This window comes from Oreochromis niloticus, linkage group LG14 (assembly GCF_001858045.2).
Source record: "Oreochromis niloticus isolate F11D_XX linkage group LG14, O_niloticus_UMD_NMBU, whole genome shotgun sequence".
NCBI classification, from domain to species: Eukaryota; Metazoa; Chordata; class Actinopteri; order Cichliformes; family Cichlidae; genus Oreochromis; species Oreochromis niloticus.
In genome coordinates this window covers 22,017,997-22,044,906 of record NC_031979.2, presented here as the reverse complement: position 1 = coordinate 22,044,906, position 26,910 = coordinate 22,017,997, and the positions used below count along the sequence as shown (strand labels likewise).

General features: G+C 42.7%; 1 protein-coding gene across 1 annotated transcript in view; it reads left to right on the top strand.

Moving 5' to 3' along the window:
• arhgap35a (Rho GTPase activating protein 35a) overlaps positions 1–26,910 on the top strand; it is a 62,209-nt gene that overhangs the window by 15,655 nt on the left and 19,644 nt on the right. The window contains exon 2 of the mRNA XM_005455763.4: positions 22,810–26,653. Coding sequence (XP_005455820.1) covers positions 22,925–26,653 — 3,729 coding nt within the window. The 5' untranslated portion in view covers positions 22,810–22,924. The remainder of the gene's footprint in view (positions 1–22,809; positions 26,654–26,910) is intronic.

Sequence of the window (26,910 nt, the reverse complement as noted above, 5' to 3'; positions counted from 1 at the left end):
CTTTAATATTTCTCCAGGCTTCTTGAAGAAGAACCATGAACTTGAAATCTTATGATGCTGGCTACACCTTCCATTTTCTGTCAACATGAACGCACACTGCTTTAATAGTGTTGAAGTCCAGGCTGTTGGGTGACTGTTACTGTTCCATTGTGGGGGTGGGTTGTGTCTATGCTTTTACTGCATTGCCAGTGTGTTTGGGATCATTTCTATGAATCTGGGAAATTATTCTGTTGCCAAGCTGATGCTTTCTAGATGGTATTGCATGGTGGATCAAAATCTGATGGCACCCTAAGTGGCTGAAATGCAACCTCAAATGATGACAGACCCTCTGCTGTGTTTTACAGACTAGCTGCTGTAACGCTCTCCTGAACTTCTCCGCCAAAAAATTCCAATTTAAATTCATCACTCTATAAAACCTGTTTGGAATCATTTTACTTCCAGTTTTTGTGTAATTTGGCATACTTTAGACTTTTCACCCTGTTTTCTTTTCCACACTTCCACTGAAACAATTTCTGGTGAGGCTTTGGCAAAACATTCCTCCATTTGGTGAAACAATTCTCTGATAATAGTCAGGTACAAAGACTGGACTGAAAATAATTGAAAAAGACCTTCCAAAGCCCAAAGAACCGTTGTTCAAGGCCATTTTTAAAAATTGCAAGAAAGTCTGATTCCTTAGAAGCAAAATATAAAATAAAATGAGGGGTGGCAGAAGACCTTTGCAGAGCATTGTGTATATTAATGTTAAGCTACACCTGGATTGTTTATGCCCATAGCTTCTAGTCAGTATTGCTGCTTGTGAAAGTGGATAATGGTAATGTTAATTCTTTGACCTTAACACAGAATGTTTGATTCTTCAGTCCAGATTAATTTTCCAAAGTATTTTGAAAGACTCGAAGGGCTCGTGAGATGCAAAGACAGGGTCAGGAAGAAAAAGCTATAGCTAATGAGAGGAGAAGAGGAGCACACCAGCCAATATGCCGCTGCTAGGGAGCAACCAGATTAGATTAACTGCATATCATAAATATGTATGTCCATCTAAATGTTATATTTTCAAATTATTGTTAGTTTATAAGTGTGTTGATATATTGTGTATCATATACATTTTTATGCTTTATGCTTTGACTTTTTTTGTTAATTTAAACTTGTCAGTCAAGAAGCCAGAGTTGAACTACCCACCCTACAGCTCACATCTGCTACCACAAATAGATTATTGTTTTATATAAGGCTGTTGCAGGGAACATATCTATGCTCTCGAAGCAAAAGATAAGTAATAAGTGTGCATTTTGTAGGCAATGTTGCTCTTTTTGCCTTATGCAGTAAGGCAACAAGTCACCTGTAATTTTAGGGTGTTGCCTGGACTACACTTGCAGGGTAATAGTTATGTCTTATTACACCCTAATAGTGTGCAGACTGGCTTAATTCTTACTGGAGTACCAACATAGATTAGAATGACAGGACTCAGGATGACTCCTGTTCGCTGAACCCCACCCTTTTTATCGACTGTCTCTCCCCACAGTCTGAAAGGAAGCATCTGCCTGCCCCTCTGTCTCCCCGCTCCTCACCACACAAGCTCTCTCCCTGTTTCCACAGCCCACACTGCTATCGCTGCAGCTGTTAGCTATCCAGCTCGCACCGATGTTGGAGCCTCTAATCTCTCTAGCATAAAGGCCATGCAAAGAGAATTTATGTTAGCCTGCCACGGGAATGAAAGGAGAAGCGGAGAATCGTTTGAGCAGGTTGACAGATAAGGCTCTTGTGCTTTCTGTGTGGTGCTTTTTAAGCCATGTTAAGCTGCTTAATTAGACATAATCTACAGACCCCAGACTGAGGCGGAACTAATGAAGTTAAAAGACTCAAATCCCATCCTGCCATCACACTCTCCACTGCTCCACACCATCACCCGTGCTTCTCCGTCTCATCACTGCGCCGTCCTATCTGCTGCCTACCATCGTCCTTCCTCCTCCTCTTCGCAGCACACTCTGCTCTCTCTTCCTCCCTACCATCCCACTCTTTCCTTTTAACACTTCAATCCCACCCAAACATTCTGCCTACGGGACAACCTTAAACCTTGAACACAAATAACTTGCCCATCATCAGCATAGTTTCTTTGGAGCACTGAATTGTTCCCATCTAGCATCAGCAGGATATCCTCAGAAGAAATAAAAAGGTCACATGGTGAACCTCAGAAAGAAATGTTATAAATGGATATTAACCCCCTCCTAAATTCATCTATATACTTATATTTCAATATCGCAAACCAACCATTGGAGTTGTTTGAGCGGATACTTTTTCTGTACATCCAATTGGCAAATCTCATGTACGCACACTGTTTAAGCTGCTTTAGCCGCTTTAGCAGCTTTACCCTGTCATATGTGTTTTCACTGATGCCTGCTCTTTTTTTGGGCTCAGTCTTGTGGCTCCTCTTTCCATCTATACCTAGGCTACTGTTGGGATAGATAATACACTTTAAAAAGCCTATACACCAAAGCATTGTTTTTTCTTTTTAAGGCCGCCATTCTGCATTTTTACAAGATGCTAAAACATCAGAAGTGTGACGAAGCACTGAGTGTCTTTTCCGTGGTGAGCACTGCATGTCTTTCCTATCCAAATGGAAGGCTGAACCATTCACAGGTCAACACCTCCACGGGGCTAAAAGAAAGTCAAACTCTGGGTAGAACGCACCACTTGTTACAATCACTTTTTACCTGGCCTCACAGTACAGGAGGGGTGGGACAAAGTGTACACAACCAACTATTAGGCCCTACTTCTAAGCACTTAACAGCATTCGAGGAGAAGTTACTGCTGCTGGTCTGTCTGTACCAAATGACATCCCCAAACTGCTGCAATTGTGTTATGAAAAATAATGCTTGGAGGAACAGGTTGTTCATTTTGTTCCGTGGGTCTTCCAGTTAAGCAGCATTCAGGTAGAAACGGGTACTTGCAACATATTTCTTCTTTAGACATTTTTGTATCATAGCAATTAAGGCATCACAGCTTCCAGAGTGCTCTCAAATGCTCCCAGCAGGGTGTTTTCAGAAGAGTGTCAGGCGTTTTCATCTGGCTTATTTGTGGTTTATCGAGCTTGTGCTTGTCCTGCCTACATCTTGGAAGGGAAGTTTTGCAAATGCGTACGTGTCTTTGACGTGTGCTACATACTCTATAGTATTAGCTGCTACATGAAGAGAAATCAGCAATCAGCTGTGTAGTAGCCTTTGGGTGTACTTTTCCAGGATAGGTTTCCTCGTTGCAGTAAGTCAAGATGAGAGGAGGATAATGTGACAGTTTACAGCAGCTACAAGGCTGGTGAGATTCTTCTGTGAATGGTAATAAAACACAAATGGTGACTATAGTATCCTCTGCTTTGAGGAATACTGAATAGTAAAGACAGTTCAGGGCCTAAGAACTCTATTCCTATCCATGCAAACGAGCTTCTTATCTAAATTGACAGATGTGCGATAAAGTTCATAAAGAACAAGGTGCATAAACCAGAAAATGTCATGAGGCAGTAATTGTTGCTTTGTCTAAAAATAGAAAAGTGATCGAACTTGGCAGGTGTGGCAAGGGCTTTAACAAGTTAGGCTTCTTTTAATTTTCGACCCATGCAGCACTTTCAAACAGCCTGCCCTTGTTTTTCTGTCCCCCTCCAGTAAAAAGAGGATGTTTTCATGTTAATGACAACACTTCTCTTCCGTAATCCCACCATGGGAAGAGAGTCTGCTCTTCAATATATGTGAACATTTATCTGTAGCTATGTGAGTGATCCCTCATCCACCCATCCACATAGCTTTAAATAGGCTTCGTTAATACATCAGCTTTTGATGCAGCGTCTAGTCGCTGCTTTGGCATGTTTACATATTTCTCCTATCTTCATATCTTGCAGTACCAGCTTCTTTATTTTTACTGAAGCTGAACAGCAGTTGTTCCCTCCACCACCACACACCCTCCCACAGAGGAGTGGCTGCCGTGCTAGCTTGTAAACGCTCATCCTCTGTCCAGGAGGAGATTGCAGCTGACCATTGTTGGGTTTCATCATCGTCATGAATGCTCTGCTTCACTGTCGATGACCTGTCAGAGAATTTTCCTCACCCCATTATCTTTCTGCCTCTCCTCCATATCCTCCTTTAGCCCTCCTTCCCACCTCATCTTACCTCATCTTAACCTATAATGCTCATGGTCATTTGCACTGTCAAACTCATTCTCTTCACTCTCTCTTATGGGTGCTGGAGTATATTTGCATTCATTTAGATGAAGCAAAGGCAAACACTGCCAAATCCTTTAGGATCGAAATTACTTTCAGCTCTGTAAAAATGTAACAGACGACATTAACATTATTGTCCCTGTGCATCCTCCTTCATCTCCTCCTGATGAGGTAAACCTGTCTTCTCCCTCCCCCTGAATTGGCCTCTTTGCCGGCCGGTATCATGGTACTGTTGAGTGGATCTGAGGGCTGCTGCATTCTGTTTTGCTTGATTAGCCAGTGTGTGATGCTGTAGGCAGCTTTGTTTTGTTGCTGAATGGACTGTTCCACTGAGAGCGCAGCAGACGACAAGGAGCAGAGGAAGGAGGGGATGGAGAGGAGAAGGGTGGAGTGGAAAAGGAAAAGCAGGAAAATGCTGAAAAAAGATAAAGGCTATGAGGGAAGGATGTAAAAAGAGAGGTGGGGAGTAGATAAATGAGTCAGGAGAAACGGCTGGAGCAAAGGGGAAAAGCAGAAATGAGGAAAGGAGTGTGATGCAGAGGAGAAAAGAAGAAAGAAATGACCTCTTCTCCTGTGGAGAGGGAAGATAACTGAGTGTTTAGAAATGCTGAGGTGGACAGAAGCCATATCTTCCACCAACACAGCACCTGCTAGTCTGCCTGCCTCCTCCCATTCACTGACCGACTTTCTATTGTGGGTATTTGTGCGCTTATGAGTGTCTTTCTGCGCGTGGAAGTGTGTGTATCTGTGAATACACGTTATTATTCATACAGTTGCCGTGCCATTTTTGTTTCTACCCATAAGCAGACTGAGATTTTGTGCTCAAATATGACAAATCCCAGAATCCCTGCACTGCACCACTTTAATACATGCGTGATGGGCTTTAATAGCTTTTCATGTAAAATATGGAAAGCGGTCTCTTTCCATAGGTTTCACCTTTAATGACTGCACAAATTCAGAATCTGTATGAACCCGTGGGACCTGCAGCTGTGCATCCTTTATAAGTTGGGGTTGAACGCTCTGATCGTTGCACTGCTGGTCAATATGATCATAGGCGTGGTCTTTGAAATGGCACCACAACAGAGGAGCGACCAGGCTGTATCAGCTGAATGATTTAAATAATTAAAAAAAAAAGATAAATATAAGATCCAGATTCCCTGGCGAATAATGTGGTTGCAGTACTTCTGCAAAATAGCGCTGCGCTTCTGCAGCGTGCTGACTGTGATAAACTTTAGAAAGAGATATCTATTTGAAAGTTTAACAAAGACATTCTGTTTGGCAGCCGGCTGTAATTTGCCCAGAAATGTAACAAATTGTGTAAAATGACTTCTTATTGCAGGAGAATTTTTAACATTAACATTTTTAACATTAAGTAGTACCTACATTTGCCAATAGTTGCTTTTGTAACCGCTTCAATGAACAGTTGGGGGTGGGGTTAAATGTTTAACATCTTAATTATCCAAGGTTCACAATTTTAGCCCCACCATATTTTCCTTAGTGGTCCTTGCTCATTCCTACCAGCTTTTTTACAGATACAAATACACCTGTGAATATGGAGGTGGAGCAGCTTCAGTAGTGCTTTCAAATCCCCACCTGTTCCCTTACCGCACCTCATCCCACTTCTCCACCTGCCGCCTGTTTGACGACAACACTGTGTTCATCCAGGTGCAGACAGATGGTGGATGATAAGAGAGCCCAGAAATTTTGGGTTATCTTTTCATTTCAGTATGAAAAAGGATGATTTTTTTTGCTTTCATGCCTTTTTTCCTGTTTTTGTTTTTTGTATGGGTATAATTCATTGTGCTTGTGCCAGCATGCATGTTTGGTTTTGTGGAAGCTGACTGCGCTGTAGATGAAATAAAGCCCACTGTGAGTGCCGACAGGATTGGCTTGTTAGCGCTGATGGGGTGGATGAATGCTGAGTACCGTGGGCTAGGATGGGATGGCAAAATATACTGTGTTTTCTTCGGCTGTACTTGTCTGATTCCTGCAAATCTCTGCAAAAATTCAAGGATGTATACGATAAAATGAAAATATGACAACGATAAGCCCCCTTGAGCTCCCTCTTTGCCATCTCCAAGCCTCGCTTTCTCTTTCATTTCCTTCCTGTTCCTATATTCTCTTATTCCTCTGTCTATTAAGTGATTTTTCTGTTATTGCCTCATCTTGTTGTTCCTTGTCCCAGAAACCATTTTGCTCCCCTGTTATCTCTATATGTTTCCACTTCTCCCTTTTGTAAATGGTCTGTTTAATAGACGATTGGAAGAACACGTATGCATGCTTGCATGCATTCACACACAGGCGAAAGGCTGAAATAAAGAAGCCCCTTATCTTTGCTAGCAGAGACACTTTCATGTGCTCGCATGCAGATGAATAATATATGTGGATACACACACACACACACACACACACACACACACACACACACACGTAACCCTATTCGATTGGGTGTGATGCTGACATGGGCCGTTGTACGGTGTGCGTGTGTGTGTACTTGGATGACTGCTGGCACTGTGAAGGGATGTGGAGTCTCTAGGGGCCTGGTGATGAATGGGAGTGTTGTCACTAGTCAGGTCCAGCTGCCTTTGTGCTGTCTTTATGCTGCGTGTTCTCCTATTATACCACAAGCGCTGCATGTTTGGTGCACAGAGAGACAGTGTGGGCGAGCTTTGTTGTTAATGTGGATTGAATGAAACAATCCTTATACGAGAAGGGTGTTAAGATGTTTACGTGCTGTATGTGTGAGAATAAGCGCTAACACTTTTGATTAATGTCTTTAAGCTGTGCGTGGAACATCTAGACATTCACCCATGTGTACATCTGACTACACACACACCAGAAAAAATGGCTTCTCTCTCTTCATTTGCCTGGATAATTACGTGAGCGTTTGTGTAGTTGGTTTGGAATCGGTTTGAAAGGGTGTCTCCTGTGCCGGCATGTAGATTTTTTTGTTCTTTTTTTTCTTCAGCATGTGAGAAGTGAGCTCTGCGAAAATGCTGTCAAAGCAGAAGCTGGATAATTTGCCTACAGACACATTCATGATACAGTGACGTGTGTGTCCATAAATTTGCCTTCCAGAAGACTAGCTGAATGGTTCACATGGTTTGTGTGTATAAAGACGACTCATATCTCAGTGCAATGGTCAGAGTATGATCACTGTGCACACTTACGTGGAGGGTTATAGATAATAAACCCCAGCTTCTCTGCTGTGCATAGATGAATCAAGTTATGGTTTGTGTTCAGTGGGTGGCACAAAGGTTGTTGTGGGATGCAAAAAAAAAGTTTACATGCTTTATGATAAGGCAGTCAGAGCTGTTATATTGATAAACCTCACCAATAATTTCCATGGATGCTGATTCATGTGCAGACAGTCGATGTAGGAACCTGTGCTCCGGTTGTGTGGTCTGATTTCTGGGTGAGTCAACGAATCTAGCATGACTGTGCATAAATTGCTGCGTTCCCCATCTGGCAGGCATCGCTCTGGGTGCAGTGGTGGTATGTTGTTGCACTGTAGACTGGCTGCTCATGAGGTTCAGCAAGATTACTTATCACTGGAGATTCATGCCCTATCAAGCTTGGCTTACAGCATTTTCCAAATATTATTTGTTCTGCTTTCCGTCCGGCTGTGATGGAAATGTTACTAGTGTAATCTTGGAAAGTGAGGATGTTTGCAAATGAGGATGCAGAGCTTCTGAGCTCTGATAAAGAGTCACACCTTCCTCCTTGTGATGCAGACTTTTCTGCTTAGGTAAAATCACATTTAATGTTTTGCAGGCCTAAAACTAGCTTTGATACATGTGTAGTGGGATAATTTGACACCTATGTGTATGCTCCAGACCTACTATATTAGAGTACAGCATACTTGTCATATTATTCCATTAAACAGCTACTGTTTTTATCATCCAGACAATTTTGTTCATTATATTTCAAGTGATAATACTCTAAAAAAACAGGCGTCAGGCTAAACTAACTCACCTTGCTGTTTATTATGAAAAGCATTTAGTGGTGCAGGTGATAATGACAAAATTACAACTAGCCTCTCTGTTATTGTTAGATGCACACTCACACACACTCTCTCACCTCCCTCTGCATCTTCGGGGATCTAAATGGGAATCTGACTGGAGGTAAACATGTCATTGTGTAGAGCAGCCAACAAACAGACAGCCTGACAGACCAGTTAATGGGGAGATGAAGGGATAGGGTTTAATAAGCAGTGTAGTGGATTTTTTTAAACGGGGCAATATTTACCAGTCTGGACAATGTCTGATTGACTTTAAATTGACCTCGCGGTATCTCACCACATCGTTTGTGTTTAAATTCTACTTATTTAGTTCTTTTCATTCATTATCATTTTCCCCTGATTGTGTCAAGCCCTTGATTTAGCTCCCAGCGTAGGTTGTTTCTACTGAGGGAAGAGCCACACTTGGAAAAACTAAACATCGAAGTGGACTGTGGGACTGAGGCCAGGAGCAGTTTGTTGCCATTGCCGTGCGACAAGGATTTTAAAGATTATTGTACAATAGGAGCTTATAATAGTAATGTAGTCTATAAATTGAAGGAGGAAGATTCTGGCTGTAACATGCTTCAGGTTGTGGCTCAGCTCTTCATTTTTGCCTTCTTTCACTTTCACTGACTTGCTTATGCCTAAATTATGCTTCGGCGGGAAATCTACGTCATAACTTAACCGGAAACCCCTCGTAACCCTGTGCTGTAACCTTCCACGTAACCTGACATAAGGTCAACAAAACCCACAACAACTTAGGGGTAAGCGTGGTTTCTAGTTACGACGTAAATTTCCCGTAGAAGTCTAAATCGGGCTTTCTCTCCCTTTGTACCTTTTCTTCTACCATGGCAGCAACTCTCTAGAGTGCAATAGAAACAAGTCTTTATCTGGCTTAATTCGTTTATTCCTTTCTTTCCGGCCTTTTATCACCCTCCCTCGCACTAGATTTTATCACTAGTAGATGTTTAGCCATAACCCACTGCTATGTAGCTTGACTTTATGAATGAGCTCACTGAAGGTCATTTGGTCACTGTGCGTGACGAAGCTTTGCTCACGCAGCTCACACATATTTCTCTTATCTCTCGGTATGAAGGGGGGGGAAGAAAGTTGTTGAGTGGCTCACGCCTTCTCACCTAATTCCTCCCTCCCCTCCCCGGCTCTCTGGGTGCAAATCCCCATGGAGACAAGAAGGGAAGGAAAAAAGAAAGTACGCTGGAGAGATTGCTAGAGAAACAGAGAGATAAAGAGGAAAAAAAGAGAACTTTAAGTCCCCTGATGTGTGTTGAGTGGCCGGTGGCAAAATAATCCCTCCTTACCTTCACACAACAATCACACTAATGACCTTGCCTGCGCTCATCAGTAGACAGACCAGCATCTTCAGGGAGAGACAGATGGAGTGTGTGAGACGGTGAGTGTGTGAGTGGCCCCCTCCTTTGTTTGAGAGGGGGGGGGTACTCACACATCAAGGATTAGAAAGGCTTAAAGATGCTACGCCTTGGCGGATGTGCGCATTTGTGCATCTTTTGTGAGGTGAGCGTTATCTCAAATGACGTCATCACTAATAGAGAGTGGTGTTGCATTTGAAACACAGTCAGGTACAGAGGCTGCAGGAATACTGGCCCGCTGCTGTTATGAATGGGCAGTTTAAGAGACGGGAGCATGTTCCTTTGGTTCATTTCTGTGTGTCATAATGGTCTAGTGTCGGGCCAGTGCGACCTTCTGTAAACAATAGCAACTCATTACGATAACAATCTTAAGGTTCTCTGCATTTCTTCCGGGCTGTCTGCAACCTCTTGTGGCTTTCGTCGGTGTATGGAGTATGCTCAGTTATGAATAAATATTTTTACATGTAACCAATGTGATCTATACAATCTGTTTGTATAGTTGTTCTTGTAATCCTAAAAAAAAACATATGAAGGTTTATTGTCTGTGGTTCTTTTGACTTTGACTGCCAACTGGACAAAACTAAACATCTGGTGACATCATTCCATGCTTTAAGAACATTGTTAAAAGATATTTTTTTACCGCTATTTCCTGATATAAGTTCGTGCATAGCAAGCAATTCAATTCAGACAATAAGAATTTTCAGGTGATCCTTTCTCATAACTTCTACTGCATCATAGCTTGCTGTGGTGAGTCATAAGCCATGTGAGTTTTCCTTTTTTTTGTAATTATTTTGTTAAAGTGTTACCAGAATGTTCAAGTTTAACCTGTATCTTTTTAATAAGAGGAGTGATGTGAAGAAAACGCAGCTTGAAGGACTGCATTTTTTTTCTTTCTTTTTTTTTTTTTACCCTATGGCAGGAATCCAGAGAGAATTTGGACCCTTATCAGCCACTGTGATTGGCCAGTGGGTTCATATGAGAACCCTGGGACATGAGGTAGTGTGAAGCAACAGTGCCAATCAGAGGGAAGAGATGGAATGGGTGGAGAGAGGAGGGGAAAAGTGAAAAGGGAGTCTTGGCATCATTGCTTAGAACGGGAATTTAATGGTGTGTGCGTGCTTGTGTGTAGGTGTGTGTTAGTTTTCATAAGAATGGAAGAGATGGGAGGGGTGAACACTTGGATTAGGTCCAGGAGAACTGTTGTAAAATCCAACCTGGTTCTTTTCCTGTTTCGCCAGAGAGGATGGTCTAATTCTCACCGCTGCCTTTTCCTGACTTTTTCTTCCTCCGGGCCTGGAGAGAGAACAGCAGACAATGCACAGAAACTAGTTTGAAGAAGATTGAATTCTATAGTAGAAGTGTAACTTCTACAAATGAAGAGGAGGATGAGGTCAACAGGGGTCACGATTGATTATTTATGGCTGCAGCTGTGTTTACGGACTGCCATTGTGTTTGGTGAGCTTTAACAATTGTGCAGCATCGCAGAGTTAAACTTCACCCTTTACTCCTGGTCTCACAGCCTTGAAGCCTCCAAGGCTGTTTTAAAAGATCCAGACTTTGACCTCCAGGTTTTCTGTAAACACAGGGAAGTAAATCTAGACCCAGTCAGATCATCTCTTGCCAAGGAAGTAACAAATACTGACTTAGATGACCACAAAATATGCTCATGTGACTTTTAGCTATTTTTATCTTGGTCCTATAAAACTGTGTATGGTGCAGTTTTACTGTTTAAAATCAATCTGTCTATAGTATATGTGGATTTATGCACCCCGCTAACCACTTAACAAATCAGGTGCATAGGTGAGACTTGCTGGAGTGCTACACTAGTTTGTCTTATGCATCGTTCTCATTCAAAACTGATATTATTATTAAGTTTAACAAAAAAAGGAACAAGCTAACATGTAGGTGAAGTAGATGCGCAGTGAAAGGAACTATTAATTGCGTGCTCAAATGCTACCGCTCAAGGACAATCCCTATTACAGCATCACCACCTATTGCATACATCCATTGGCAGTGTGATTACTGTTGCTTTTGAGTTTATACTGACACTATTCCACTTTCAATAGAATTGCCATAGACCTATTGAGAATATTAGAAAGGATGGCAGTGAATTAATCACAATTTTCTTTTTGTGGTTGTATGTGTAAAATACAAAATGATCCTACTCCTACAAAAATGTTAATCTGTAATTTTAAAAAGTTGACTCTTAGCCTGAAAAACTGCATCCATTTGAGTGTAATGTAGACACGACCAATTAGTTAGCGGAGGCTTCTTAGCGAGCCTCGTCAGGCAAAGGTTGGCCTTGGGCCTTAATACTGCTGCAGCTGCAGACAGCTCAGTGCAGAGTAGCAAAGTCTTGAGCTGTAATGGCGCACCAGTGTCTGTCTGTAGACTGCTTTAAAATGGATGACCAAGCACAACCCCCGTAACCTCTGGACTTGCTGCCCCAGAGCCTGCCAGCTTCCTCCATTCAGACTACAGGAGGAACTCAGGGGTGGTACTCCCACATACAGGCGCATAAGCACAGCTAGAAGAGTTCCAAAAGGTGATAGATTAACATATTCATGTGCTGCTAGAGCTTACAGGCTACATATGGCTAAACACTGTGTTCTATATATTGTAGTTTGTTGTGTTCACTGTTTTTATATTAAACAACTTCTAGTTCTTGCCATAAAGGAGAAAAAGCACAGATAAAGTTTAATTTGACAGATTTACCAGTGAACCAGTGTTATCAGATGATATTGGTCTATTGGTGCGATATGCGCTGAACACATTCCACAACATGGTGCAGAAGGACGGTGGGGTGTTTTCGATATTGGTGTGCTCACCTAGTTTGTCCATTATAGCAGCTCAAGGTCACTTTTATGCACAGCATTGCCAGAAGTTTGTGTAACAGTCAAGCTGTTTGTGAGATGCACTGTTGCAAAGTTAATAAACAAGAACCCTGTCATTTCCCTTTTTTTGATATAACATGTTTTATATACTGTATATAATATCAAACGTGCATTGGTGTCAACCCCCAAAATCAGTATGAGCCGGGCTCCGATCTCTTTGGCTTTCTATTATCTGTGCATGATTTGCAGTTTGGTGAGGCAGGCAGGAGGGCAGAAAAAGAGAGTGAATCTGGTGGAAAAAATGAAAGTGATAAAGACAGAGAGGGAGTGAAAGAACACTGAAAAGAGGGAAAAAAAACCTCTGTAACCATCTGCCTTTGTGCCAATAGTTGGTTACTGTAGCAACCAGTAAAAAGTCATTATCTTTAATTGACATGGAGGCAGGTTCAGGTGTTTTCAATTGTATCTTTTTTTTCCTTTCTTTCTGCAGTGACCCCACCTATCCCCCAGTTTTTCTGTGTGTGTGTTTTATAGAGAGACCATCAAGCCGTTTTCTTCTGTTACTCGGGCTTGATGCTTCTGGGTGTTCAGGTGGTTTAAAGCTGCATACACACTGGAAGCGATTCACTCATCGCACATCGCTTTGAAGCTGAACGACATTCCAGGCTCTGGTTGCCTAGGTGACCCACTAATGTATTTACTACTAGCTCATATGCCAATCATTGGTATTCTTCCCTCTCATTGGTTGTTGCTTCAGTTGCTTGCCTGGAAATTTAGAAAAGTTTGTCTTTTGCCTACTTCCTCTCAGCGGTTATTTCTCCTGTAGTTGCTTGAAGTCGTGGAAAGTCTCTGAGTTGATGATTGAACAGATGTCATAAGTGATCGGAGAGCAATTTAAAGATGAAAAATGTCATGAAGATTAAAAGTGAATGGCAGTAGAGACAGGAGACGGTGGTTGGTAAGGCTGAGGACACAAGAGCATTGAAGGTGGTTGTCTGTGATTTTTATGTTGAGGCTTGTTAGGGCAGCGGTAAGAGGTACAGATGAGCGATGAAGTAGTCCTGTCTGTGGACCATTAGCCAACTGCAAGTTCTAAGCACTTACCAGAAGCTCCTTGTGTTAACTCCCTGCCGCGGCACCAAGTCCTACTTTCTCTTCTGTTTGTTTAGTTGGAAACTCTTCTTGTTGCTCCCTAATATTTCTTATTACTTCATTTGTGATTTCGCACACACCTACGCCTCACAATACATTCACTTCGAGCAAACTTTCATTTTCTTTGGCTCATTTCTTTTTCTTTTATAATGTGGTATACCCAAGTTCTTGGAAGGTTGTATTTACCAATGGAAAATAATTTTTCTTTTTCTTTGAAACACTCGAAATGAAAAACACAATTTAACTCTGGCGTCAATATAAGCTTTCACAAACCATTTGTACTTTTCAAATCAATTTTTCCATTTTGTACAATGAGCCGTTTCTCACCATCCCTAACTCAGCCGATCAGTATAAGAGTACAAAAAAAAAAAGCATCCAATTCAACAAAAAAATAATTACACAAACAAAGCCTGTGTTGGGGTGTTCTGTCTCCAACTATTGTTTGAATCTGGGTTGTGCCTTTAATTCTAGGGAGCCTGTCAAAAGCAGTTGGCAGTGCTTTGTCCAGGCGCACCTTTTTATTACTACTGTCTGCTTTATTAGCCTTCCACAGAGCAGGAGAGGACAGAGAGAATTGACTAGAGATGCGAATGAAGGTGGCAACTATTGACTAGTTTGTCTTGTCTTGCTTCTGGCAGGGTGCAATGGTGCTACAAGGACGCCGCTGTCCAGGCTAGCCCATTAGCACCTAGACTCCACACATGACAACATGACAAGAACAGACCAGACCACATGCAATGTGGCATTCGCAGGCTTGCTGCACCGCTTTCACAGCCACCACTTTGCTTCAGCAGCCTTCTGTAGAAATAGCTTTAAATCATCTTCCACTTCCCCCTCAGTCCCCCTTTTTTTTCGTTTCTGTCATTTTCCTTTTTAATTGGTCTCAAGATTCAGCAGTGCATGAACATTTTTGTAGCAAAGAGGAGTGTGGGGGGGAAAAAAGTTTATTTAAATGTTCAGTGTGTAAGCAGGGAGCATGTGAGTTAGAGGGCTTGTGTATATTGTTAGATGTGAACGTGCCGTATCTATGTTGGAGCATATGCTGTAGGTGTAAGTGGCTGTTTTTGTGTGCGTGAAGACCATCTGTCACCTAGTAACGGTTTGGGTGATCTCTGGCTGATGTAAGAGCTCCCTGTAGGGATCATAGAGCATAATTATATACAAAGCCTGCAGGTCACAAGTACAGATGGAAAGAGTTTAGCAGCATTGCGCTTATACTCTCTGCGATTTGAGAAAAATTATTGTATTTCTTTAATGTCAAAGTGAAAAATGTTCACATGTAAAAGCCTTGGCAGCTGCAATTTTCTGAATGGCGTGTCTTTAATGTATCAGCAGTTTAATAACGTCTCTCTCTTTGATGATATCCTGCATAGAGGCTAACTGTAAAATGTATATATATTTTTTTTCTTTTCAGGTTTGTGTTTAGAAAGTCAATTAAAGAACCTTTCAAGCTCCTACCACATCTCAAGGAAATCTAAATGAAAAATAGATATACTTTGAATAATTTGGCTTTAGGTTTGTGACGTTAAATCAGCCACCAGACCTGTTTGGTCTGTTCTTGCTTTCCTCTAACAGTCCAAAGCAGGAAGCAGGGAATGCAGAGGATACACACATGTGCACTACTTATATGCTGCACAATCGAAACTTTCCTTCGTATTAGGACAAAACAATTGAAGCTGTATCAGTACCGCCAAAAAAACAAAAAATGTTGCAATCAAGCCTTTGCCCCTGAGTTTATTCTGACTGTCAAAATCTTTGCAGCGGCTGATAAAGTAATAAAAATTAAGCTCCGGTGGCAGCGGCATCGCTCCGTGAGTGCACACAGCTTTCCTGTCTTGTGCACCATCTGGAAAACACACCCAGCACATCTATTAAGCACTTACTCCAGCTAAGGACGAGCGCTCTGCTGAAAATGGGTTAATAATGACAATTAAATTGAAGGTAATGTCAGCAGTTGATCTGCCACTCACAAATCATATTATTTTATGTGAATAGCTTTCTGTGCCTAGGAGTGGAATTGCAGTTTTGAATAAGTGTGAGTCACTGAGCCGAGCTATTGAAAATCTACAAAATTGCATTATTTTGTTTTATCAAGACACTCTCTTACTACATGAAGACTTTCCACCCAGAGGCCAGAGCGCAGAGTCGGCTGTGTTCTATTATTTAGGATGTAAAGGATAGAAAGTTCTGCTTGGCTCTGCCGTTCTTTCAGACGCATCAGATGCATATGACTTCTTTCCTAGTTTATGCACTTTTTTTTTTTTTTTTTTTAATTGAGGAACTCTATTTGGTGTGGTGTTATTTTATTACATTCATAGTTTATCATAGTGCAATGGCACATGGACGTGTTTATTAACAAAGACAAATGCAGGCACATGATATCCACCTGTCAGTGCTGAGAGATGGAGGTCATCCCTAGTGCTAAAATGAGGCGTACACACACACACCATCAAACCAATTACACTAGTAATTAGAACTGGAAGCTCATTCAGGTGGAAGATTGCCAGCTGAGTTTAAAAACCCACCTGCTAACCGCTCTCTGCAAAATGCTGTCAGATTTAGGCATAAAACTGCCGCGTACGTCCATGTTTTTGTTTACTTTCTGAAAGCCTGCCCCCGTGTCTGCGTTTAATGCTCTGCGTCCTGCCTTGTGCATTGGATATATTTGCGTACTTTCTATATCCGTGTTTGTCGGTTTTTGTTTGTGCTGTTGCATCACGTTTGGCTAGGAGGACAGGGCGGCTGTATTGGATGTCTGAATGTGTGTATACAGTTGTGCTGATGCTGACAAGCCTTCTAGCAGGGGAGCAGGGATCAGATGTATGCTAATATCACCAGCAGACAGTCTGCTAGTCTGACAGAGGCCCGGCTGCAAGGTTAGGCACTGCTGCGGGAGAAAAAACTGAGAGACAGAGAGGGAGACATGATAAGAAATGAAGAGAGGGGGATAGAAAGAAAAGAACGAAGGTAAAATTACACAAGGGTCCAAGGGCATTAAAAGAAGTAAGTACGCCAGTTCATGTCAGGCTGAGGGAATTAAGAAGCAGGGAGAGCGAAGGTCCACAGATAAAGTTTTGTGCCAAAGGAAAACACAGGCCATCTGTCCTTCTGACCTTGCATGCAAAGCACCAGTTGTTGTTGTTGTTGTTGTTTATGTTGTACAGCCTGTTGAACAGGGAATTTCTAGGGCAAATGTAAAAGAGTGTGTCTTAAAAGTGCAGTGCTTTCAGTTGGCTCCATCACACATCTGGACTTCAGCCAATTGATCATTTTCAGTTCATATTTTCATTCATCCTGTAGATTAATGTGTTTATCAGGCAAATAGTCTCGCTGTTAACCCTGAAGTGAGCGTTACTTTTTTTCTGCTTCAATAACAGTCCGATACACAAAAATATTTTAAATGCAATGATTATTCGAACTTGTCCTTTTTCATGCCACTTAAACCTTGCTCTTTCCTGGTTTTTAGCTCCTCCAAATCTTTAGTCTTGAAATTCAGATTGGACTGTGAATGCAGTCTTCTTTGCTCTGGCTATTTTGGATTCTCAGTAGTTTTTGTTTATTGCCTCCTCCTGTTTGTCCAGCAGCATTGTCTCCTCGGGGGTCCATCAGAGGGAATAGCTGCATGGGAGTGACTTACTAATAATGCTCAGGAGTCTTCTGAGAATATAGCTGCAATTAATGTTAAGGTGTATTGTAATTAAAATGATGGTGTTTTAGAATGTATGGCAGTATTAATCATTTTTTAGAGGTATTATATTCCCATTAGTGTGTTTCAGTGCGCATGAGGAATGCAAATATGTACTGAGACAGAGAGGCTGTGGGGGGTATGATATTTGCCTTTTTATATCACTGTTCCATCAGATCATGCTAATGCACAAAGGATCCTGCAAATGGAAACATGCGACTAGCTGAAGCTATTCCACAGAGTGACCATAATCTGAGTCACAGCTAACAAGCGCTTCTGAATCGGGACCTGGCTATGTGATGGTTTGGTTGCTGCGTTAATATTTCTGGTTGTTGGCATCAAAATATCTTTTTGATGGGTTTATGGGAATTAAACTTACTATTTTTTAATTTTTAAAAAACTTACTATGAAATATGAGAGCTATAGGTCGATTAATTCAGCCTGTGCAAAAGTATTTTTGTAGGAATCATTTATTACAGTTGGGTGTACTTGTGCGGTTGTTTGCCTGGCCACATGTGAAATATGTTAGCAGTGGTGTGATTGCAGTGTTTGCCTTCTGTTGATGCATGCACACAATGGATGGAAAGAGTGAGGGTATTTGTATTTCCTGTTTGGTGTGTGTGATTGATGGATATGCTGCATATGTGGAAAAGGCCTTCTGTTTAAGTGGTTACGCTGAATGCACTGCGCCACAGAGCACTTCGTGTAAAGGGCAGTGAATGTGAAGTGCGGAGGCATTCACATATAGATGCATATACATTATATATTTGAGTCACTGTAAGACCCACGTCTGTGTGCATCGCTGGTTAAGTGATGTTTAAAATGAGTTGTTTCTGACTCAGCATTCAGCATTCATATCAATTAATTCCTTTCCACTGCGAGCCGACCCACCCTGAACAGGAAGCAGCATCAGTGGAAGGACTGTCGACACCCACACACAGCCCCAATGCGTTGGCCACGACCCTAGTATCTTACTAATGGACAGCAAGTCTCCAGAGGAGGGGCAAAATGGGAGCGGGCGAGGGAGAAGGGATTCTTGACAGATGGGAATCGGAAATCTATATGATGATGGTAATGTTCTGGGTGAGACAAGAGAAGTACAACTAGCTGCAGACCTAATTCATACAAGTGGGGGTAAGGGGGGGGCACGTTGTGGACGAAGACAAAGGAAGGGTCATTCACTCTTGAATCTTCGAGAATACAGGAGAGGGATTTTTTCCCTGCTGCCTCTCTGTCGTCATCATAATCCACATCACCACCCTGCACACTTCATGACTATTTCATGACCTTTGTTTCTGTCAACTCCCAGCCTTTCCTGAGTGTGTATTACTCTACAACCAGAAGGTATTCTGGGAAACTCGGCTTCCTAGTTTGTCCTTGCTTAGCACTGTTCACACTGTACTGTGTGAGATTCTCTGAGGCATATCTGATGATTTTGGCAGCAACTTAAGAAAAGTGATAAAGTACTCCTTCTTTTATCAGAAATATTATTTATACTATACTATTCTTTCACTCTATATCTATAAAATACTTGACCTTTACTAACAGTGTTGCACTTCAACTCAACATTTATTTCCATCACAACTATTTTTCTGTCTCTGACTTTAAAATTCTTTCTCCGTAGATATAGCTTTCAGTCATGGTCATCCCATTCAATCCATATGGACTCTCTCTTGTCCAACATTTCCAGTCTGTAAGGATTTCTGTGTGTATCAAAACAGGCCTGGCTGTCATCCTCCCTTGCTAACTGTTGTAACTCTGTAATGAAAGGAATGCAGCCAACTCTTGAAAGCTGCATGGCCTCACGGGCAGTGAACAGTCTCTCCCTTGCTGCCCTTTGTAGCACGTGTTATTCTGAACTTCACGCCCTGACGCCCCAGCATTACCTTAAGGCTGAACTCCAGTACCTTACAGACACATCATATCTTCCTCTACTTTGTCCTTGAGGGAGAGCGGGTGTCCTAAAAAGGGCTGGTTCGGTCAAGGCAAGATTGCTGTATCTTTCCTGCTTTTAAACAGTTTGAAAGGAGGGAATGAAATAATCAGGCAAATGGAGATGTGGTATTTGGGTAGACCATGCTTATAATGCTATTTGCGATTACACAGGGGGGTGAGTGATGGGATGGGTCGGACTTTGACCCTTGTATCCTCCGCGCCTCACCACGCCCTGCCCCTTCTCCCTCAGGGAATTCCAATCTGCAACTCACATGACCAAGGTTGCTGACCTCTCTCCCCTTCCTCTTGTACCCCTTCTCGTTAGTGCACATGGAGAGGATGGGGGTACAAACTTCACACCCTCCTTTGCCTCCCTACAGTGCCTTGCCCTCCTTTCCATCTCCTGTCATTCTGCCTACTGTCACGTTTCAGGGTCCAAGGCAGATACAACACAGGCCTTTAAACCAGCCCAGGGCCTCGAGATGGTGGTATGCGGCTGGACATGCGCAGCAGACACCAGGCCTCAGGGTGAACTGGGAAACTGTCTGCCTGACTACTCTGCACCTGGACTGCTGCACTGAGACTGGCTAAGCACAAGCAGTGGTGTCTTTATGGGAAAGAGGAAATGTATTCCCCTAATGACTAGATCTATTGTGTGAAATGCTGCACTTATGCTGCCAGCAGACGTGCTGTAGAAACAAGCTGAATTGTGCAGTTGCAGTTTAATATAAATTCTGTGTTTCTGTCAGTGACTTTGGTGCAGCCGTCACTCAGCGAGACATTTCATTTTTCTCTATTATTCGCTGTGTTAGAAACTATTGCGTCCTCACAACAGACCAGCAAAAATAACATCAACACTTTTTTTTGTTGCTACTTTTTTCTTTTTAAGCCTATCTCCTTGTCATACACACGCGCACACATTAACTTGCACTCTGCTCTAGTGAATATGTGGGCTGACTGTCACAAAATCTATATGAACTTGGAGGTCCATGTACACCTTGCACACACATGGGAACATAATTAGAAAAAGATAGGTAGGGTCAGCAGAGCAGATGCTAGCAGGGCATCTGTAAGAGTGCTGAGCCTGGCCAGCCGCCAGGTCCATATAGACTTTCGGAGTGCTTGACTGCACTTAATCCAGACCCTCACTGCTGGTCGCAAACATGACCTATTTCACACATGAAGTGATCATCACCAGGATCTTGATTACATAGGATACATTCTGGGTCATCTTTATGTGCACGCATGTGCAAGCTCAGATGAAACATTCATGCTAATGTGGTTCTGCACTAGGGTTTCCTTACTTATCTGTAAAGGTAATACCCCCTCTCAGCTCATGCAGTAGACAGCTACTTCAAGCATGTCACAACAGTTTACGCTACAGAGATAAGTTTTACAACCTAGCAATGCAAAAATAGAGCCCACAGACCTACCAGAAATCCCTTTTGGTTTACTCTGGGGGAATAAAAAGAAATGCAGTATATGCAATTTATAATAAGTGATATTGCTGTACAGACTAGCAGTAGCTGTAAAATTAAAGGTTACCACGTATGAAGGATCCACTAATAATATGGCAGCTACAAATATGTATTGTAGTATGTATTGTATTTATTGATGGTCTTGAGTACCATGCAGCTTTTTAATTTCATGTCTGTGAAGGATGTCTGTATACAGCACAGCAAAGGATCATGTAGACACTGTATATTAAGAAATTATTATTATTATGCTGAATAGATGTTCAATTAAGTCAGTGGACCATGTCCAGGGGCAGCAGGTCTCTTTTTTTTTTCTGGTGGATGCAGTTGAGGTATCTGCTGAGGTCATCTGTGTAATGCGAACATAATTAGGTCAGTGAACAGGTTTGTTATTAACCCACAGACTACCTCGATAAATACCACAGTGCAGTCCTTCCCACCCAGTTAAAGTGGTGTGTGTGTGTGTGTGTGTGTGTGTGTGTGTGTGTGTGTGTGTGTGGTGGTCATCTATAATGTGTACATTCATATACTATCAAGCAAGTAGACACACACAGCGAGAGAAGGAGATGAATTAATCATAATTCCTAGGTCATATTCGTATTTGATCCTATCGACCATCAAGTCAGGCTGTACACAGTGTACAATGCATGTTGTTATTATAGGGATTTGGTCCACCTCTGTGAGCTTTGATGCATTTTTCATGCATGTTTCCTCTATAAATATCAAAACACGAGGTATTCTATTTGATATGGATTCCTTTTCCTGCTGGTGCTGGGTCATACACCTGGTTAAGCACGGGGGCACTCTTGTCTCTGTAATTTTAATCCACAGCCTGAGTGGAATTTACTTTTAGCAAAACGCTAGGCTTCAGCTTTGAACTTTGATTAGTGGCACTCCCTTTCAAATAAAACTCAGAAATGCAGTATATAAAATATGTAGTAGTCATTACATAGCAGGTTGGGTGTAGCTTGTTTTTTGTCAGATCTGTGTTGCCTGACAAACTCGATTCAAAAATAATGAAGGCTTTGGCTGCTTTTGTGTTCTCTGTCAAAAGAGCTGTTCATGATTAATAGTGGTTTTAATGTCTGTTTTAATGTCTGTTTTTACTACATAAATGACTCAGTTATGACATGGAGGGGGTGGTCTCCATCATTTTGAAATGCAGTGCGTGCTATCTGTCTGAGAGCTTAACAAGATTTTTGTTCCATACAAATTGTGTTGTAACACCCTTTCATGCCTCAGCCTTTCCCTTTTCTTAACTTATTTTTAGGCCTAATCTACCAGTCGAATAAATAATACTGAGATGAGCAACTAAGCATCTCTATATGGTCTTATGTGTTTTTGCCTTTTTCTTACTTGCAATGCAGCCATTTCTTGCTTCTGATTTAGGTAAATATGCATGACATTAATGATGGTACAGGAGCCAACTCTTATCTGTTTGGTTATAAACATAGGGAAACATGTTTTTGATGGAAACAAGTCAGCCAACAGGCAATGCAGCCTTTTAAAATGCAGATGGCTTTCCCTAGTTGGCCAATTAGTAACTTTAGCTCTGGAACACTTATCTGCTTTCATCTTCCTGTGTGTGTCTTTCATTTAGGGTGCCGAGAGCTTGGTGTGCCTTTTTCTACAAGTGTGTCGTGCTACTTGTGTGCATATGTTTGCGTGCACAGTCGTTTGTTTGTTTGCTGCAGTAGTGAAAGAGCTACATTACTTTCCTCTAATGTTGCTGTGAGTGAGGCAAACCAACCAGACTGTTAGAAGCCAGATAATAAGCCAAAACACACATTGCGTTGCAATGAACATGAGAATGAAATGTGGAAGGCACCACTGTTAGCACTGCAGTCCTGGCAGCATTAAAATTAAATGAGTTAAACTGGGGAAAAATTGCCTTTAACTGAGCTACAGCTGGGTTAAGTAATGTGCAGCATTCCAACAGCTTTACCACTGACCTCAATCTTTTCAGGAAATATTCAGTGGAGAAATAGGATCACAGATTAACAATTGTTAACAGAACACAGGCACATAGTAGGAATTTAGATGTGAGACATTAGCTAAAGGTTGTCATTAGAATATTGGAATATTTTTTTTGTATATCTCTAGATTAAATCTCACTTTTGTCTCTCTCTTTCTATCATGCAGGACCATACCTCAGACCAGTGAGCTTCTCTTGCATGGAAACCCTGCTTCCTTGGCAGCCTGCTCCTCTCTCTAGAGCTCACGGCCAGCATGGCAGGATGAGCGTCTGCCAGCGACGATGATGGCCAAAAAGCAAGATCCGCGGCCACCCACCTACAACCTGGTTGTGCTTGGGCTGTCCGGCACAGAGAAGGAGAAAGGGCAATGCGGTGTGGGCAAGTCCTGCCTGTGTAACCGCTTTGTCCGGCCAAGTGCAGATGACTTCTACCTAGATCACACCTCTGTTCTCAGTACCAGTGACTTTGGAGGACGTGTAGTGAACAATGACCACTTCTTATACTGGGGAGAGGCTGTAAGGACAATGGAGGAGGGGTCAGAATGCCGTATAAATGTGGTGGAGCAGACTGAGTTCATTGATGATCAGACATTTCAGCCACACCGAAGCACGGCACTGCAGCCTTACATCAAGAGGGCAGCTTCCACCAAGATGGCTTCAGCTGAAAAGCTGATGTACTTTTGCACAGATCAGCTGGGGCTAGAACAAGACTTTGAGCAGAAACAGATGCCTGAAGGCAAGCTTATGGTGGATGGCTTCTTACTCTCTGTAGATGTTAGCAGGGGTATGAACCGTAGCTTTGAGGATCAGATGAAGTTTGTTACCAACTTATATAACCAGTTAGCAAAGACAAAAAAGCCTGTGGTTCTGGTCCTCACCAAATGTGATGAAGGTGTTGAGCGGTATATTAAAGACTCACACACTTTTGCCCTAACTAAGAAGAATCTACAGGTGGTAGAAACCTCAGCACGTTCCAATGTCAATGTTGACCTAGCCTTTCTTACACTGGTTCAATTAATAGACAAGAGTAGGGGAAAGCCCAAGATTATCCCCTACTTTGAGGCACTGAAACAGCAGAGTCAACAGATTGCCTCAGCCAAAGACCGCTATGAGTGGCTGGTCAACCGAATTGTAAAGAACTACAATGAGACATGGCCTGTTGTCAGTCGGCGCATGCAGACTGCCCCCGAGTACAAGGACTATGTTTTTCTTGAGGGCACTGCTAAAGCTAAGAAGCTCTTCCAGCAGCATGTCCATAGACTTAAACAAGAACACATAGAGAAACTTAGGAAGCTCTATCTAAGTACTCTGCCACAGGCACTGTCTACACTCTTACCACAGTTGGATGAGATAGACCACTTGAGCTGGTCTGGAGTTCAGAAAGTCCTGGAGACAAAAAGAGATTTCTCTCAGTGGTTTGTTGTGTTAGATGATACACCTTGGGAGACCACAGCACACATTGATAACACGGAAGATGATCGCATCCCACAAGACCTACTGGAGACCCCTGCAGCTGAAGCCATCTATGAGTCCCATCTGGAGCAGCTAAGGAATGAGCGGAAACGGGCTGAAATGAGATGGGAGTTCAAGGAGCAGTTAAGTGTCTCTTCTTTTATCAAACCAGGGAAGCCATGGGAGGAGGCCAGAAGCTTCATTATGAATGAAGAGTTCTACCGGTGGCTGGATGAAGCTGAATATCTGGATATCTACAATAAGCACCAGAAAGAAATCATCGACCGGGCCAAAGAAGACTTTCAAGAATTGCTCCTTGAATATTCTGAGCTCTTTTATGAGTTAGAGTTGGATGCAAAACCGAGTAAAGAGAAAATGGGAGCCATTCAAGAAGTGCTGGGGGAGGAGCAAAGATTTAAGGCCCTTCAGAAGCTGCAGGCAGAAAGGGATGCTCTTGTACTGAAACATATCCACTTTATCTATCACCCCACAAAGGAATCCTGTCCCAACAATCCGCACTGTGTGGATACTAAGATAGAGCAAATACTGGCCTCCAGATTCCCAACTCGGTACCCTTCATCAGACTCTGCAAGACTGGAAGGGGGGAGAGCTGAACGGATAAATCTTGTAATTCTAGGAAAAGATGGGCTAGCCAGAGAGATGGCCAATGAGATAAGAGCCTTGTGCACCAGTGACGACCGGTACGTGCTAGATGGAAGGCTGTATGAGCTGACCCTCCGTCCCATAGAGGGCAATGTACGTCTGCCAGTTAATTCCTTCTACACACCAACCTTTACACCGCATGGTTGCCTATGTTTGTACAATTCAAAGGAATCTCTCTCCTATGTTGTCGAGAGTATAGAGAAACTTAGAGAGTCGACTATTAGCAGACGGGAAAGGGAAAACAGCTTTGCTCAACTGCCACTGTCCCTCCTTCTGGTCACCAAGAGGGGGGTGGGGTCCATAGGGGATATTGGAGGGGAGACAGCTCAAACTCTCATACAACAAGGGCAGCAGGTAGCTGCAAAGCTACAGAGTGCTTACCTAGACCCTGCCTCTCCAGGCATGGGTTATGGCCGCAATGTCAGCGAGAAGCAGATCACTCAGATGTTGAAAGGACTCTTAGAAATACGTAGAAACATAGGGAGCAGCTCCCCTCCACTACCTCCTCCATCCTCTACCTTCAGAGACTCTCAGTCCCAGTCAATGCTCGAGGCTGACCTGAGGATAGTCATGTGCCTGATGTGCGGAGACACCTACGACCTAGACCAACTCCTTGCTCCCTTCCTTTTGCCCCAGCATTGTCGTCCTTCCTCGAGTCTCGGTGGTGGCACCTCTGTTATGCTGGATCTTAGTATAGGAGGTCAGAAGCAGAATATCGAGCTGTCATTGCTCTCCTTCCATTCCTCATTAGCCCTTCGCAAGACTGGGCTCGTCCATGGCTACATTGCTGTTTACTCTACTCGCCGCAAGGCCTCTATGGAGACATTATGTGCTTTTCTGTGTGAGGTACAAGACATCATCCCAATCCAGTTATTAGCAGTAGGGGAGAGCCAGATGGAGCTGTCAGATTCAGACTCTGCTAAGAAACAAGTTATTCAGGGGGAAGAATTGGCTCATGAAATAGAGGCAAGATTTAGCACGATAATATGTGGACATGGTGGCGTAGTAGGTGGTCTTCATAAGATAGATCTCTTCCAGCCTTTCTTAAAAGAGGTGATGGAGAAGCGCACCATTGTTGAGGCCACACACATGTATGACAATGTAGCAGAGGCATGCACCAATGAGAGCGTCAGCCCTCGTGGTGGCTCTCCCAGCCCAGTTACACTTTTGGACTCAGAAGATGATATTGATCCATCATCTCCTTACCCTACCCTGAGGGAGGATACTCTCAGCTCCCAACTGGGAAGCTTCAAGCTGTCAGAAATGGATTCAGATGATCCCTTCTCTTTCATTTCCGAGCTTAGCTCTTTTGAGAGTAAGGTGAACAACAAAGTTCCTCCACAAGTGAAGCCCAAGCCAGTCCTTAAGGTTAATCTTGGCCCTTACATGGACCAACAGGGAGGCACCAACCGCCGCTCTTTGCCCCAAGCTGTCACCTGGGCCCGAGGTAGTGATGGTGGCTATGACCCCTCAGACTATGCTGAGCCAATGGATGCTGTGAGCAAACCTAGACACACAGAAGAGGAAAATATTTACTCTGTCCCACATGACAGCACACAGGGCAAGATTATCACCATCCGCAATGCCAACAAGGGTCATTCAAATGGGAGTGCTGGGGGGAATGGGTCAGACAGTGAAGCTGATAGCAGTTCACTGGAGCGCAGAAGAAAATTGTCTGCTATTGGCATAAAGCCTAAGCTTTACAGAGACAGATCCAAACGGCTTGGAAAGTTCAGCAATTTTAGGACGAGCTTTTCTATCGGCAGCGATGATGAGATGGGGAGTTCACTCAAGGCAAGCCAGGATGACGAAGGACTTAAGAAGGACAACTCCAATGAGGATAGTGAGGATCCTAAAAAAAGAAATATTCTCAAAAGTCTGCGCAGAAATCCAAAGGTTAGTGTTCATGCAACTATCTGCTTAAGTTAAATATGAGTGCCATTTGGTTAAAAAAATTCTATAATTTAACTCATAAATTCAGAACACTTTCTTTTTCTTAGTTTAGCAGTTTCCAACACAACAGTTACCAAGCTTTATTGCCAAATGTTCAGTATTTATTATTGAACCAATCGCCCACTCAAGTGCATTTTAAACTGTAAAATTTTCTTAAAAACCTCCTCACTCCCTTTAATTGTTTTGGCAGGTTAAAGTGT